Raw genomic sequence first — 17,846 nt, forward strand, 5'->3', positions numbered from 1 at the left:
AACAATCTCAACACGCTCTAAAGACATTAAACTTCACAACTCTCCTGTGATGTAGTCAAGTTTTGTACTAAGGCAAATTTAGAACATAAGAATGGCTATCCTGGGTCACACCAAAGGTCCATCCAGCCCAGTATCCTGTCTACCGACAGTGGCCAATGCCAGGTGCCCCAGAGGGAGTGAACTTAACAGATAATGATCTAGTGATCTCTCTCCTGCCATCCAACTCCACCCTCTTACAAACAGAGGCTAGGGACACCATTCCTTACCCATTCTAGCTAATAGGTATTAATGGACTTAACCTCCATGAATTTATCCAGGCTAAGTTGTCAAAAGTCATACAGAAAGCAGAATCCACAACCCCTGATTCCCTGAATCAAATCTAAAGAACTTTTTATTGCCATGACAAGCCATACAAGTGTAGCCAAAGTGTAAATGGCTGTAATATTGAGCTCCTGTCAGCAGACAACTCCCAGGCCGGTGCTTTATGCACAAGATTGTATCAAGTAAATGTTTACAGAGTATTTATATCATGAAAACTCTGTTTATATATTGCTCATTAAATGTACTTACAATATTTATTTGTAAGAAATAATAAAGCAATATGGAAAAGATGGAGGGAAAGTGGGGAGGACACAAAGGACGAAGTATTGCATTGGACCATGTGTAAAAAATTACATTTATCATTAAGGCAAACAGACACAGTTTCGATTTTTTTTTCCATATAAAACTTCTATATGTGAAATTTTGATAAAAGTCAAGATGATGAATAGTTTTCAAACAAATTGTCTTTATTATTTCTTACTAGCAGACGGAAAAGCACCACTTCAGAACAAGTGTCAGTTCAGCGGCTCCCCACCACTTCTCTACTCATGCTCTTCATTATGCCCCGTGACAGCTGCCAGCCGAGCAGAGTTGGAACTTGGTCATGTCAAGGTGTGAATGAACAAATCTTTATGCAATCAGGATTCATCAGACATTCCGGGTTAGAATCTCAGATAGTGTATTTTGCTGTAGCTCCATTGGAGTTAGAGCAATTTACACCAGCTTATGATCTGGACCTCTGATTATGTAGGTAAGTAAAGACTTCTCCATCTACCACCTGCCATGACTATGCTGCTATACTGACCTCTGTCAAAATACCACAGAGAGTGGCATCAGCACAGCACCAGCAGGGAGGCTGCTGAGGCTCAGCTCTTTTAAAGGAGCTGATTCACTTTGTGATGTCAAAAGATACGCAATAAAACTAAAATTAAACTGATTAAATATTACGGTTAACATGTACTTCTAGGCTATTCTAGATACAAGGACGTTAAATCTTTCCAGGATTTTATATGCATTACTATTCATTATGTATTATAACAGGAACATTAATATAGAAATAATATATACAAAATTAAGATATATTCTTGCTACTAAGAGTTTATTTATAACACACAAAAATATTTCCATTCACCTTTACTGTAAGTTATCAATATTGTGAAAATTACATCACAGAAGCTTGTAAACCAATTGCTTTCACCTTTCCAGCCATTCAGAAGCATGTGATGCGATTTCCATACCATTCAATCTGATTCAGTCTTTAAAGGAAAGCTTTCAGAAACCATGACATATCAGTACGTGAAGTCACATTCCAAAAGAATTAGGCTAACAAATTTAGCTCATTTGCAGCCTTCTCAACCACTACAGTTTTTTAGGGTTAAATGCTGTTTTGAAAGATAAAAGACAGAGCAAGGACTGACATTAAATGCTTTAAAATGCCAAATAAAAATGCATTCTTTCTGCATTCAAGATATTAAAAATCCTGTAGAAATGAAACAATTTGTTCATCTCACCAAAAAAGACAGCAGTTGCTCTTATTCTGCCTGTTTATGAGAATGCATCCAAACAATTTATTTTAATAGCTATATATTTATAACCATAGCACTTTAATTGAATATAAAACATAATACTGTTTATATTCATAGTCTACCTTTTTATAACAAAAGTTATCATTGGTAATAATCAAGGAAATATGTGTATACACTTTGCAAGTTGAACCGGTGTTGTAATAAACAATGATTGTTTCATTTCACTCAAAGTATTCAGAATACATTCTGTGAATTACCCTGCTAAATTAATAACAATGGGGGTCCAATACCACATAGGGGATGCTTTATACTAAAATAATAACCTTTTTTTCTTGCAAATTCCTCTTTTGGTACCATAGCATTCATACAGTCCATTCTGGCTTACTTTTAAGTGCTCGGAAATTTTTTTGATCAAGTGGCAGGACAAACAGTAAGTTTTCAAACACAGACTTGTGAATGTGAAAGGTATGAAATAATCCACTTGTCTCATGTATTCAAGTAAAGTCCATGCAATAGTTTTGTTTGTAATAAGCATTTCCTGTCCCCCAAAACACCACCATAATCTGATTTTAAAACTCCCAGTCACATATTCTAGTGAACATACAATTCCAAGACCAGAGCTAAAAAAAAAATAAAAAACGTTCATGTAAAGTTAACATGACCAGAGAATAACAAAAACTGATTTTCTTGTCTTCATTTCTGGTCACACACATTTACCAGCAGGTATCAGGACCAGACCATTTGCTTAAATTAATCTAAAATCTCCTAGATGCTCTCTGTTTTACGCACCAGTTCCCTTGGATGGAATGTTTCTTCCTGACGGAAAATCAAAAGGCTCACAGTCCCTCCCATCTTAGTGCTTCTCAGCAGGGAGACAGCTTCCTCCTGGGTTTTGCCGGTTAAATCAACTCCATTTACCTGTGACAAATAAAACACATAAAACTGCTAAGACTCCAGCATTAGAAAATATTACTCTACCCATCACACAGCACAATTCACTTGGAGGCCAAACTCTGTTACAAATCTAGAAGGAACTAACATAATGACTCTGCATCTGCTCCTATTCAAGTCAATGGGAATTTTGCTAATGGGATCAGTAGGAGCAAGGAATCTATAGGAAAATGCATAATATTCGTGGTTCTGGTCTTACATTTCTATTGATGATTTCTAGCATTCAAGAGAAAGAGATGACCAGGAAAGGTGTCACACTGACAGCTCTGGAGATCTCAGGCACCTTTATGCTCAAGAACAGAGCGTGTGTGGCAGAAGTGGAACTGTCCCCTGTGATGGTTCTCAAGGTGCCCAGGATTGTGAGTCACCAAGTTACCTCCAGCAAGAGGGAGCCTTGCTTGTGCTTAACTGTGGGTCAGCTCCCTCACACCTGCAGACATTTATCCACCCAAATGAGCTCCTCTGGGCTCTGCCAGCCCTTATTTTGTCTTGCAGGTTAACAATACGTGCACCCCAATCCCAGAGCCCCGCTGAAGCGTTCCCCTGTAGTGTTCAACCCCTTGTCCACAAAACACTCAGATATACCGTCTTCAGGGGAATAGTATACACAATAGCTTAAATGATTCAATTCAGAATCAGCTCCTTGTACAGTACCATAGCAGTGAGATACATATATAGTGAAACCAAACATAAGTTTATGATCAAAGATCAAGAGATCATGAGTAAGGATAATGGAAACAGAAGGGTTACATATTAAACAAAATCACAACACGGTCCCTAGAGACTAAACTTAACAGGCTAACAGTCTCACCCCAAATATCCTTTGCAACAATTCAGCCAAGGCTGGTTGTGATCCTGTTTTCATGGATGTAATTGCACTGCTCAATTACTTCCTAGGTGCAGGATAAAGAGGTGTCCCTTCCTTCCTTGCATTCCCCTTATATTCCTAATGTTGCCAACTCTCATGATTTTGTTTTGAGTCTCATGATAATTGTTTCCTTAAAGGCCCAAGTCCTAGAGTCAAGTGGATATGTGATCATTTTAGCCTTCATTCTTTTAAAAAAAAAAAAGTTTCTAGCCCTCATGGCTGTGGAGAAAGCTTCAAAATGTGACTCCAGTGCACCTTCAAGTCTCAAAAAGCAGAACACCAAATCTAATATTTGTACATAATCTCATGATTGTTAGTGAGCCTGACTCATGCTTTTTGAACATTTGGGGTTGGCAATACTGTTTCACCATTTGCCCCTCAGACTCAGGACAACTCCCCTCCCCACCCCTATAATTAATTCTCCAGCCTGCTGCCTTCACATCCTCCTGCTGACTTTGCATGTAAATGACTCCCTATTGTGTTAACTTACACTGCTTAATTTACATGTAGACCAACAGAGACAAGTGAATAAACATCCTTTGCTGGGCAGAAACCTGTTTGTCCACTCTGCTTTAATTTGGATTTCAGAAACATATTTTTAGCACAGATACATAACTTCTTACATATAGCATTGGTACACACATTTCACGAGGATATGAACTAGTGTGACTGTCATAAATATAAAGGGAAGGGTAAACCCCTTTGAAATCCCTCCTGGCCAGGGGAAAGCTCCTCTCACCTGTAAAGGGTTAAGAAGCTAAAGGTAACCTCGCTAGCACCTGACCAAAATGACCAATGAGGAGACAAGATACTTTCAAAAGCTGGGAGGAGGGAGAGAAACAAAGGGTTTGTGTGTCTGTCTGTAGTCGTCTTGGCCGGGGACAGAACAGGAATGGAGTCTTAGAACTTTTAGTAAGTAATCTAGCTAGGTATGTGTTAGATTATGATTTCTTTAAATGGCTGAGAAAAGAATTGTGCTGAATAGAATAACTATTTCTGTCTGTGTATCTTTTTTGTAACTTAAGGTTTTGCCTAGAGGGGTTCTCTATGTTTTTGAATCTAATTACCCTGTAAGATATATACCATCCTGATTTTACAGGGGGGATTTCTTTATTTCTATTTACTTCTATTTTTTATTAAAAGTCTTCTTGTAAAACACTGAATGCTTTTTCATTGTTCTCAGATCCAAGGGTTTGGGTCTGTGGTCACCTATGCAAATTGGTGAGGCTTTTTATCCAACATTTCCCAGGAAAGGGGGAGTGCAAGTGTTGGGAGGATTGTTCATTGTTCTTAAGATCCAAGGGTCTGGGTCTGTAGTCACCTAGGCAAATTGGTGAGGCTTTTTACCAAACCTTGTCCAGGAAGTGGGGTGCAAGGTTTTGGGAAGTATTTTGGGGGGAAGGACGCGTCCAAACAGCTCTTCCCCAGTAACCAGTATTAGTTTGGTGGTGGTAGCGGCCATTCCAAGGATAACGGGGGTAATATTTTGTACCTTGGGGAAGTTTTAACCTAAGCTGGTAAGGATAAGCTTAGGAGGTTTTTCATGCAGGTCCCCACATCTGTACCCTAGAGTTCAGAGTGGGGGAGGAACCTTGACAGTGACCATGGCTTTTATTTACGACCTCACAGTATATTCTTTAAAAAAGGAGTACTAGTGGCACCTTAGAGACTAACCAATTTATTTGAGCATAAGCTTTCGTGAGCTACAGCTCACTTCATCGGATGCATAAAGTGGAAAATACAGAAGATGTTCTTATATATACACACACACACACACATATATATATACACACACATGTATAAGAACATCTTCTGTATTTTCCACAGTATGCATCTGATGAAGTGAACTGTAGCTCACGAAAGCTTATGCTCAAATAAATTGGTTAGTCTCTAAGGTGCCACAAGTACTCCTTTTCTTTTTGAGAATACAGACTAACAGGCTGTTACTCTGAAACCTGTCAGTATATTCTTTGGTAAACCAGAATGCACATTCCAGGATTAGGATATTCTTGTAACCCTCCCTGCCAGCTGACACGAAGGGCTTTATGGTCACATCCCACAAACATGTTTTTCAGGGAGATTTTCAAAGGCACAAGTGGGAGTTAGTAGCTTAATTCCCATCAACTTTAAATGGGAGTTGAACCTACCTGTTCCTTGTACTTGTGAAAAACTTCTCTCTCTTTTTTTTTTAAAAAAAAACCTACTGCATAGCCAAATAGAAACCCAAGTAAAATGTTGGCATGTTAACCTGTGTTTTTCACCCAAATTATGAAGAATGAAAAGGAGTACTTGTGGCACCTTAGAGACTAACTTTCTTTTTGCGAATACCGACTAACACAGCTGTTACTGAATTTTTTAAAACTGCATCAAAGATGTGTTGCAAACATGGATTTATGTGACATTTTGTTTAAACAGATAGATATTTGATAGTGACAACTACTATACATCAAAACAATCTTTTACTGGACAATGTATTGATGCAACATCACACGGAAACCTGAAGACCCAAGTTTTATCTTGTAATTAGCATTCCCTCAACATACACATTACAGACTGCACAACAGATATATATAAAACATGTTTTGAGAGTAGACTCTGTCCCTGTATAACAAAGGGAAGAAACCACAGACAAACATGCTATAGGGTGGAATGCAAAACCCTGTTGCTTTGGCATGCTGACAGCCTTTGCCTCTTGCCTCCTCCCCTGATACTCTGCTCAATACCTGAGCAAGCTACCAAGTGAAATTGACAAGAGATATTGCTGGCTTCACTTTGCTCTGCTGCTCACAAAGATTAGAAATGGGAAATTTGTAGAATCTGGTCAGTTTCACTTTCTTAGGCTTTTCCATAGGTTGGTGCAGCAGCAAACTAAACTCAATAAGAGGCCTTGTGAATTTTTATTTCACTGCTGTGTTGGTATAAGGAGGTGAGTCACAGATTGAGAAAAGACCAAAGCAACAAGAGGGTGAAACATTGACTTTGGGGAGAGCCCGGGAAAGGATGAAAGAAATGGGTAGAGAGGGAAAAAGTAGAAATGAAGGGAAGGTAGGAATGCTGTGAATCAGAAAAAGGTCTTTGGTTGACCAGTGTCTTGAAAAAATATATTATGCATATATGGCACTAACGGAGCTCCCTTCTCCACCCCTTTGACCATCACAAACAGGCGGGATACTGTCCAGGTTTATAAGCGCCAGTGTGATAGTTCTTAGGTCCCCTCCATCATCAGTTCATCAGTACAGCCTTGTGCAACAAAATACAAGTGGATATAAACCACCCCCTTAACCCACTCTCCAGGGGCAGAGAGGGAAAGATACCCTTATCCTGACATCCTGCATCCCCCATAGCCCAGTGGTCCCTGAACTGTGGGGCATGTCCCCCTAGGGGGTTGTGGAGAAACGTTCAGGGGGGGCACAGCAGGGCCTGGGCCAGCACCCATGGGAGGTGGGCAGACAGCACCACCCAGCCCCACTCTGCCCCAACTCTGCTCCAGCCCAGGCTTTCATCCCCAGCTGTGGCTCCACTCCCAGCCCCAGCCCCAGCCTCGCCCCCGCCCCAACAATGGTCTCTCTCCTGGCCTAGGGTCTGAACCGTGGCTGGGGGGGAAGGGGAAGGATGGACAGGGGTAAGTGGGGCACGAGGTAAAAAGTTTGGGCACCACTGCCCTAGCCCTTGCCAGCCTCCTCTACTTTAAGTGTTCCCATCTGATGGGTTGATTGTTCTCACTGGCTTGTCAGCCTCCTGCCTAATTAAGCCACTGCACACCCATCTCTCAATTAAATCCACTCTAAGGGGGAATAGCTAGTGCCTTAGTGCCAGAATACAGGTCAACACTAGGCTCCTAGCACCCTGTCACATACATTCAGCTGGAAAGACGACAAATGGTAAATGTAGCGATATCGAGTGCAGAAGTGACAAAAGAAATCTGAGCGGACAGACATGAAAGAGAATAAATAACTCATTTTGGAAGTGACAATTAATCTAAATAAAAGATATTAGGTCAAAATCCATCCCCCATTGTAAGTAATAGTTAATGAAATGGAGTTACATCAGGGACAAGTTTGGACCAATATTTAAAAGAAAATTTTGGCTCAAGCTGACTGTTTGACACCAGAACATCTTATTTAAGCTCAATATTGTACGTGACAGAATGTGAATCTCCACCTTGAAGCAATATGACACTACAACGATCTCATCTGCAGGAGCAGAGGGGATGGAGAGCCGGGAATTTTGCAAGTAAACCTGAAAGGGTAAGAGGTATTTGTTTTTAACTGACTTTTCTATCAAACAACAAGTATATGCTTTGATTTGCTCTCTCAATCTACTCTGTTTTCCTTATCTCCAATATCTGTGATGCTCTACTTTACGATTTTTTTCTTACAATCTTCTCTCTGGCCCCCACTGTTCCCTCAATTGTGTTTTTTCCTCTAATTTATTTGCATTTAAGGAACCATAAAATAACACCAATACCAGGCTTTAGAAGCCAGTGTCGTAAATTACAGATGCAATCCTTACACCCTGAAGGCCATATAAAACAAAAACAAAAAAGCAACAAACAGACCATAAGTCTTCAAGACCATATTACAAAGCAAAAGCACTCCACTTCCCAACACTGAACAAGATATTCAGCCTCAAAGCCTCCCAACCCTCCCAAATGCCCATTAAAATAAAAGAGAGCATTTCTCATGGTTTTCCCTTTGTTTGCTTTGTTTCAGCACTTTTCCAGTGTTGCAACACCTTCCCCAGCATTCAAAGACTAGCCGCACCTTTTAGTTGGAAAGAAGAGGAGAGATCTTATGATTCCAAAGCAGCAGGAGACATATGCCCTTGGTTTCATCTACATCCTTAAAGGGACACTTATTTTGTACCTTGTCATAAATATAAAGGGAAGAGTAAACACCTTTAAATCCCTCCTGGCCAGAGGAAAAACCCTTTCACCTGTAAAGGGTTAAGAAGCTAGGATAACCTCGCTGGCAGCTGACCAAAATGACCAATGAGGAGACAAGATACTTTCAAAGCTGGAGGGAGGGAAAAAACAAAGGGTCTCTCCGTCTGTGTGATGCTTTTGCCAGGAACAGAAAAGGAATGGAGTCTTAGAACTTAGTAAGTAATCTAGCTAGATATGCGTTATATTCTGTTTTGTTTAAATGGCTGAGAAAATAAGCTATGCTGAATGGAATGTATATTCCTGGTTTTGTGTCTTTTTGTAACTTAAGGTTTTGCCTAGAGGGATTCTCTACGTTTCGAATCTGATAACCCTGTAAGGTATTTACCATCTTGATTTTACAGAGGTGATTCTTTTACTTTTTTTCTTCAATTAAAATTCTTCTTTTAAGAACCTGATTGCTTTTTCATTGTTCTTGAGATCCAAGGGTTTGGGTCTGTGTTCACCTACGCAAATTGGTGAGGATTTTTATCAAGCCTTCCCCAGGAAAGGGGGTGTAGTGTTTGGGGGGGATTTTGCGGGAAAAGACGTTTCCAAGCGGGCTTTTTCCCGGTTATATATTTGTGAGACGCTTGGTGGTGGCAGCAATAAAGTCCAAGGGCAAAAGGTAAAATAGTTTGTACTACTGGGCAAGTTTTAATCTATGCTGGTAAAAATAAGCTTAGAGGGTTTTCATGCAGGTCCCCACATCTGTACCCTACAGTTCAGAGTGGGGAAGGAACCTTGACATACCAAAATTTGTGTCTTACAAAAAAATCAAGCTTTTATAAAAAACTCTAATGATCAAAATGTTCCAAATTTTATCCCCCTTCCAATAATTCTGTGAAAAAAATGCTTTGCCCTACACAGGAAAGTAGGGATTGCCCCACAGTCCTCTGAATCCATAGGGCATGCACCTAGCAGATCCAAGTGTGGGCACAGGCAGGGAATGGGTGGAGGCAAGGGGCTGCCATTGACCAAGCTAGCAATGTATCTGGAGAAAGTGGGAAGCCAATGAGAGAACTGGGACTCTGAGACTCAATTCCTCCCCTGGTCTGCAGTTTACTCAAGGCAGATTGCACAATGACAATTTACTCTTTATGAATGAACAACTACTGTACCTCCATCCACATAATTTCAGAAAAATTCTAATGGAAGTAGGGTTTCTTCCCTTGAACCTATAAACAACCCCCTATGATGTTTGCAATCCAACACTGTGGCATTTTGCTGGTACAAAAAATAAACAGCATGAAAGGTGAAAAGTGCACTAGATTTTAAAAGTCAATTCATTTTTAATTATGAAAAGTGATAGAACTGGTGTAAATACATAAAAGGCTGTTACAAGAAAGAGGGGAAAAATTTTTTTCTCCTTAACCTCTGTGGATGGGACAAGAAGCAATGGGATTAAATTGCAAAAAAGGAACGTTTAGGTTGGACATTAGGAAAAACTTCCTAACTCTCAGGATGGTTAAGCACTGGATAGCTTGCTTCGGAAGGTTGTGGAATCTCCATCATTGGAGATTTTTAAGATCAGGTTACACAAACACCTGTCAGGGATGGTCTACTCTAAAATAATACTTAGTCCTACTATGAGTGCAGGAGACTAGACTAGATGACCTCTCAAGTCTCATCCCGTCCTACGATTCTATGATTCTATTTAAAGAAATTTGTTTTGTAAAATCATTACTCTTAACCTGACTGGGGACCCTCCTTTTAAGTATGTGCCATGTTGCAAATATACAGCCCTTAATTTGTTACATTTCCTGGGATAATATATTTTAAATGAACTAATCCAGTGACTCATGCCAAAATACAGAAAGCACCTTTTGAACTAGACTAGAGGAATAGTATACAATATTTCATCACCTCAGTAAGTCGGTCTCCAGCCTTCAGTCTCCCATCTTGAATAGCTGCACCTCTTGGAAGGATGTTTTTCACATAAATTGGAGCTGAGCCACCAATTGGTACATCTCTTGAAGTGATGCTAAATCCCAAGCCTTCTGTACCTGCATAAACAATATAAAGCATTATCATTTGTCTAAGAAGTGCATATTCATTTAATTATACTGCATATTAATTCTAATTCATTTGTTGCCAATATTTTCTGTTGTGACAATTACATACAGAAGCCTTATAAAAATACTGCCTAACAATGCTTCACAGAAAAATGTGAAAACGTAATACCTGGAAATAATAATTTTTAATCTTAGGGCCCCCGTCTTACAACACAAATGACTGTTGGGCCCTTTCTCATAAAACCTCTGTACTGGGAATTTCCTGCTCATTGCCATATCTCCAAACTTCCACTTTTGATTAAGATGAATGAGATGGAAGTAAGGCAAAGCAGATCTGGCTTTCCTTAACTTCCTCTTCCTTGTCAGTCTGGATTTTGTCCTTGATTTAGTACAAAGAGTTCACTGATTTCATTGGTCAATAATCTACTCTCCTTCTACAATGACTCTTTTAGCAATGCCAGCAGTTTGATACTGTTGACCATGAGGTTTTGCCAACTCATCCATGGACTCTGGCAGTGATGGATGGAAACAGTTCAGTGGTTCCATTCTTTCCACTCAGATAGGCCTCAGAATGTGTTATCAATTGCTCATCCACCCTGAATACTCTCTGATGTGGGCTACTACAGGGTTCCATGCTTCCTTACATTGTGTTCAACATTATATTATATAATGCCTCTAAGGAAGATAGTGAGACTGTCTAGCCTTCAGTGCTATTGAGATTGCACTCAAGTTTATGTCTCTTTTGCTGGACAAAGATTATTACAGTTTCTCTGCTTGGCTAAAGCTCAATTTAGAGAAGTTGGAAGTGATCCTGTGAGGTATGAAGAAATAACATGAGGGTACCACAGGTGAAGTTGCCCGTTAATAAAGTGGTATACCCACAATTGGTCAATGTTGTATACAGCCGAGGGTTGCTTTTGCAGCAGACTAACTCCTGGATTCACAAGTAGCCATGGTGGCTAGAAAGGGTTTTTTCCACTAGGCTATGAAAAATTTTTACTTTATCTTTTTGGTTTCAACTGTCTCACAGTTATCGGTGGGTTTGTGACCTCCACATTAGATAACCTCAACATTCCACCATGGGGTTATCATTGAGGACCATTTGGAATTTTTCAACCAGTACAGAATGTATATAGCCACTTATGGAGCACATAGCTGTTGGAGAAAGATGACATCTTCACCTTAGATTTATAATGTCCCCTATAGTTTGGTTCCCATTCACCTTAGATTAACCTCTACCTCAGTAACTGAGATCAGCTGGGAGCTCCTGTTAACAGTCCCTAGAGCTGAACTTTGAGGAAGATGAATGTAGTATTCTCTGTGGAGGGTATGCAACCTGGAATTTGTTTAATGCAAAGCCTGAGTTTGTAGACTTTCAGGATACAGTGTCATGAGCATCTCTTTACTCTATTTTTTTGAGTGAGTAGGGTCATATTTACATATACCAAAGAGGTTGGAATCCAGTTTAGTTGACACTGATGCATATGTTGATGTCCTTGTTTGTACATGAACCCAGAGACATACATAATTGTATACGCTCACAGATTTATTATTAACACATTTTAGAAACTGTAAAATAAAATATGTATCAATTAATTTAGGATACAAAAGTGGATTTCATTTATTTTCTTACATAAAATTCACAAGCATCACCTTCAGCAGAAAAGATGAACATATTGCAATGGCCAAGATTTCAGGAGTAATGAGTGATTTTGAGATAGAGACAGACTCCTTGAGACACCTTACTGAGTATGTCTACTCAGTAATTAAACACCCATGGCTGGCCCGGGTCAGCTTACTTAAACTCATGGAGCTGTAAAACTGCGGTGTAGATGTTCGGGTTTGGCTGAAGCCCATACTCTGGGACCCCATGAGGTGGGAGGGCTCAGACCTGGGTGCCTGAGTCAGCTGACCAGGGCCAACTGTAGGTCTTTTATTTCAGTCTAGAGGTACCCACAGAGCCAGATTTTCAGGAGGTGGATGAACAGCACTTGTAGAAAATCAGGTCCTTCTAAAGTATTTCAAATGAGTTGCCCACTAATTACCAGTCACAATTTTGTAAATCTGAGCTACAAAGAATTTTCTTAAGTAAATATCATGGTCTAAAGGGTTTAAAAGAATAAAACTCTTATAAACTGAAATTGGAATCTTACTTTATGACAACCACCACTGAAAATATGCTATTAAAAAGCCATCTAAAAAAAAAAAACTCCAACCCTCTGCCAGCCAGAAAGAGCAGTGTCTTTTCCAAGTCACGACCCCAAAAAAATCTCATGTTGACCAGGCACTCCAATAATCTGGGGAAAGATTTTGGAATATTAAATCAAGATGGTCTTTGTAGAAAGAGTTTAAGACAGGAGATGAAAAAAATTACAATTCTTTAATAAAGCTTAAGTTTCCTGCACAAAATGAAGAAAAATACTTTGATGTCTATCATCCATAAGTAAGGGTATGTGATTGATATTGTTCAGCAAGTTTGGGGCAGAGCAATTGTTATGTGCTAACCTAACATGAAATAAATTGGTCTCCCTCAGCTCTATAGGACTCAAGATATTTATGCAAATAGTTCGAAAACCTTCATCCACTTTCTAGATACTACAGAATTTATCAGTGTTACTATTTGGAAAGATGGAAAAAGATATAAATTCTGCAGCCACCATATTTTGTTTAGGATATCCTGGTATTTTAATGATCTTGCAAAATTTTCATATAATTCTTCACTTCCTTCCAAGAGTGTGAAGATGATGTGCAGAAGCCTATGGTTATGGATTGATTTCTCAATAATTTTCCTTTGCAGTGTTTATCCCTTTCTTAATTTAAAGAATCTCGGTTGTGGGTTGTTCTGCTTTAAAAACACTTTTTTGGGCTATGTATTGATATTGTTTTCAAGATATTCAAGTTTCTAAATAATGTTAAGGCTTTGAGTGCATGTCCAAGACAATGTCTCTTCATCGTTAATCTTAATTCCCTCTGACTCATTATTATGTCATTGCAGATCCACAGTTCACATACCATTGTGGGGGGAAAAAATTGGACCTCACATTTTCATATTGCAAGTGTGCTTAGCACAGCTATTGTTAAAGCCTTACAAAATTCTACATGTTCACTCGCATAAGGTTAATGATTTTTTTTTTAAACACTAAGTAAAATCTTAAGTCTACTCATCTCTATAAAGAGTTGATCTGTAGGTTTTTAATGCCTAGGCAGATACATTTTCAGGATAAATTTTGCTGGGCTGATTTATAAAAGCTTTATGTTCCCCCTATAGTCAAGATGATTATTGGGTGTCCTCCTGCCCCCCTCCTTTTTTTAAAACAATTGTATTTTAATGCTATTACACATCTACAAATTTTGGTTAAATTTCATTTTAGATTTTTTGTTCTATCTTGGGATCAAAGTAAATTTTCTCCCATATGCATCATCCCAGATGCTCATTTCTACAGATGAAAAAACATTCCAGTTGTATTTGTCTACAATGAAATCTCTGTACTCTCTGTTGAGTGTAAAAATGGCTGTACCTCTTCTTCAAGATGCTTTACTTTTGCATTTATAAGTATGAAACCTAAAACGTGGGTTTTTAAATACAACTTAGTTGGATAGTTGTAATTTTATAGATTGTAATCAATTTATATTGGACTTTCCTAATGGCCTAAGAAACCCAGTTTAAAAAAAGAAAAAGAAAAAAAAGTCACAAATTTGGGAGATATTTTAGTGTGAAGATGACATTTTTACCAGCATGCTAGTGTACAAAGTAATATTTTTCCAACACTAATTTCTGAAGGGACAGCAAGAAATGTGGCCAACTCATTTTGCCAGAGTTGTTCTTGCTTTTGCTAGATTATTTATATTTGCAACTGATAACATTTTGGTGAACATTTGCGCTGTCCATTCTAGTCATATTTTTTGTATTTTTCACCACCCTTGTGTATTGCGTATTTAATGTTGTTTAATCAGAACCTGTGTGCTCCATATGTAGTTTGAGGGTTTGATGAACTTTGGAAATTACTATAATACATTCAACTCGGGGCAACACACATGTGGCTGGATGGATTTTATGCCTATTATTTCCTCTGTGCCCATATAATTGATTCAGTTATCCATGCTACATATGTCTCAGCCAACTTGGCAGTAGAAATGTGCATTACTTAGGTGACCTGGGAGAATCAATACCCCCCTGCTGCTGAAAGATACTGAACCTATTTAGTTCTTAGGGAATAAAATTGATCATCATATTATTATTTATGAAGGAACTGTGCAAACATATGGCAGGCTCCACTGGTACCCTTGAAAGGTCCAAAGAAAAGATACTTTCAAAATTTTAAAGGAGAAAATAAACTGGACACACATAGTCAGAACACAGAGTGAGAATGGCAAGGGAGCTGCAGGAGGAGATGAGATTTTTCCCACCTTCACAAATCCACAACAGGCTTTACTGACTTGACAGTCCCTTATAATCATCAGCACAAGACAATTTGATTCTCACCCTCAACTTAATTTTTAAGGGGTTGGAACAAGGACAGCATGGACTGACCCTTAGAATCCTTACCTGATTATCTTCCATCTGAGCTAAGCTTTGAAAGCTTCAAGTTAATCTTTTATAAGATTCCAAAGAAAGCCAGGAAATGGCTAAGTTACTGAATAAGGGCAGAATCCATGTCTCCCTCTACAGCTGCTGTCTCCAAATATGATCAAATTACACTTAATGATACTGAAATTAATGAGGCATTTAGAAATTACCCTACTGATTTGTGTAATTCAAATTCTCAAGCTTCTCTTGATAACATCAGCAGCTTTCTTGACAAGTTGGAGCTTCCTTTCTATCTCATGTGCAATGTTGAATAAGCGTTCTAGAGTCAAGTTACCCAGGGGCTGACAAGTGGCAAGCTCAGTGATAAATTCAAAAAGGGCAAATAATTGGGCAAGTACTCTTTCAAGGATAATTGCTCAGAGCAGCATTCTCAACTGAAACAGGGAACTGCAGCTTCAAAGTTTTGGTTGTTTGGGGATTTGTTTTTTGGGAGGTGGGTAGCTGGTAAAATTAAAAGGGAAAATAAAAATACAAATACAATGATGAATACAGTATATATTGTACAATACATATATTGTACAAATATATATATAAATATATACATGTATATACGTATATAAATATATATAAATATGTATATATTTATATATATACATATATATATAAATATATATTATACAAATATATTGACAAATACAATAAAAATAAAAATTTTGCTCATCATTACATTATACTGTAAAAGTGAATATATACTGTAATGAAAATCCCTTCCTAAATACACATCAGCCTTACTATGACCTGGGAAGTTGGTACAGGAATGGCAGGAACCTGCTTGTGTGCCACAAAGTTTCTGTTGCTTCCCTATGAAATAGGGGTTAGCCTTCCGTTTTTCCTAGGATCAGCCCTTGCTGGTAAGCAGTGTCCTTAGTATTATGTGCCAGTCTCTTTAAGGTTCTCTGCCATGAAAAAAGTGTGATCTCCTCACCCATCAGTAGTTGATGGCCTATGTCAGGTACAGGTGTGCCATTGTGCGGGAAAGCATTGCCCGGACAAAAGACACTAAGGAGACCTTGTACTTCTCAATAGGCATCTGCCCTTCCCCACTTCCTACTGCAAATTGGATGGAGATCAGTGTTAAATGAAGTGGGGAGGGTCCTGCTGCATTTACAGCCACAGTCCAGAAGTCTCAGAAGAAGCAGAAGGAGTTAGGATTTAAAATGAGTGTATTTGAGACCCCTACATAATCCGTAAGAGGGCAGTATCTGGAGCCGCTAAAAAGGCCACTTGGTGGTTGGCAAACCCAGCTTCCCCTGCATCGGAACAAGTTGTACAAACCTGAGCATATACAGCCAACAGGCTACAAGGCCTCATGCTTTCCCCCACACTTCAGACCAACACAACAGCAGCATTCACTCCAGCAGTGTCAATCTCTGCACTTTAGATATTTTACTGCATGCCTGAGAGCCAGCCAGTTACGGGAGCAGATGGAGTGGAGTACTCACCAATGTTCCCTCTAATTTTTGACAGGCCGTGCGCGCAAAACATTTCTTCTGTACAAATTGTTGTGCTTCTGTGCAAATTTTTGTGCGCACGGTGTTTCGCCGTGTGCGCGGGGTTTAGGATCCGTGTGCGCACACACACGCACAGCTTAGAGTGAACAGTGCTCCTCACTCCTTGTGCTTAAGCTGCCAGGTTCCTTTGGGAACACAGATCCAAAATCCAGAGTCTGGCTCTGATGGTTCCACACAGGGGCTAAAAATAATAGTCAGTTAATGGCCAAATGCAGTATGCAAATGGAAGCTAGTCAGGTCAGGAAGCAGCTTTCCAGTAAGGGCCAGAAGGTCCTTTTCTTGACTTAAAAAGAACAACATAACTCTGTGTTACTGCTAGGCAGGAACTTTGCACACTGTTAATCCATTAACTATTATCTCCCACTGTATGTTCATGGGCTAAGCTGGAGCCCATCCAAATTCCCATCTTCTTTTGGCTGAAAGTGCTTCAGAACAATAAAAAATGATACATTGTTGCAATGAATGTTCTTTGCAGCTTTATATCTAATTGATTTGATTCCAGTTTTGTCTGCTGGAAGGTAAAGATGTACAGGCTATTCAGATGACGAGACTGCAATATTGATTGCTAAACTCCTTGGATTCTTTTCTCGTATTTAAATACAAGTTAGCCATTTGTTGAGGATGGGGGTTGGGTTGAGCTGAAACTCAGTGGTATGATGAATTGGCACTTTCTCTGGTCTCCATATCAGTTTCTGCAGATTAAAGCTTTAATTAAAAATACATACTTGTGTATATAGCCCTTCAGATTGTGCAAACTCTCCAAATAAGACCCAACTGAGTGCTTCCTTCCAGAGTCTGTAGACAAAGGAATATAGTAACTCCTTGCTTAACGTTGTAGGTATGTTCCTGAAAAATGCGACTTTAAGCAAAATGATGTTAAGCGAATCCAATTTCCCCATAAGAATTAATGTAAATGGGGGTGGGGGTTAGGTTCCAGGGAAATTTTTATACACACACACACACACACACACAGAGTGTAAGTTTTAAACAAACAATTTAATACTGGTACACAGCAAAGATGATTGTGAAGCTTGGTTGAGGTGGTGAAGTCAAAGGGTGGGATATTTCCCAGGGAATGCCTTACTGCTAAATGATGAACTAGCAATCAGCTCAGCCCTCAAGCGTTAACCCATTGTTATTAATGT

The 17,846-nt window shown here is 39.2% G+C and overlaps 1 protein-coding gene across 13 annotated transcripts in view; it reads right to left on the reverse strand.

Moving 5' to 3' along the window:
• Positions 1–17,846, reverse strand: part of PARD3 (par-3 family cell polarity regulator) — a 658,792-nt gene that overhangs the window by 230,289 nt on the left and 410,657 nt on the right. For all 13 annotated transcript variants that reach the window (XM_084618459.1, XM_084618465.1, XM_084618467.1 and 10 more), the window contains 2 exons: positions 10,454–10,593; positions 2,637–2,765 (listed from right to left, as the gene is read on the reverse strand). In XM_084618459.1, coding sequence (XP_084474585.1) covers positions 2,637–2,765; positions 10,454–10,593 — 269 coding nt within the window. The remainder of the gene's footprint in view (positions 1–2,636; positions 2,766–10,453; positions 10,594–17,846) is intronic.

Source organism: Lepidochelys olivacea (genome assembly GCF_965140295.1).
Source record: "Lepidochelys olivacea isolate rLepOli2 genome assembly, chromosome: 2".
In the NCBI taxonomy this organism is placed as follows: Eukaryota; Metazoa; Chordata; order Testudines; family Cheloniidae; genus Lepidochelys; species Lepidochelys olivacea.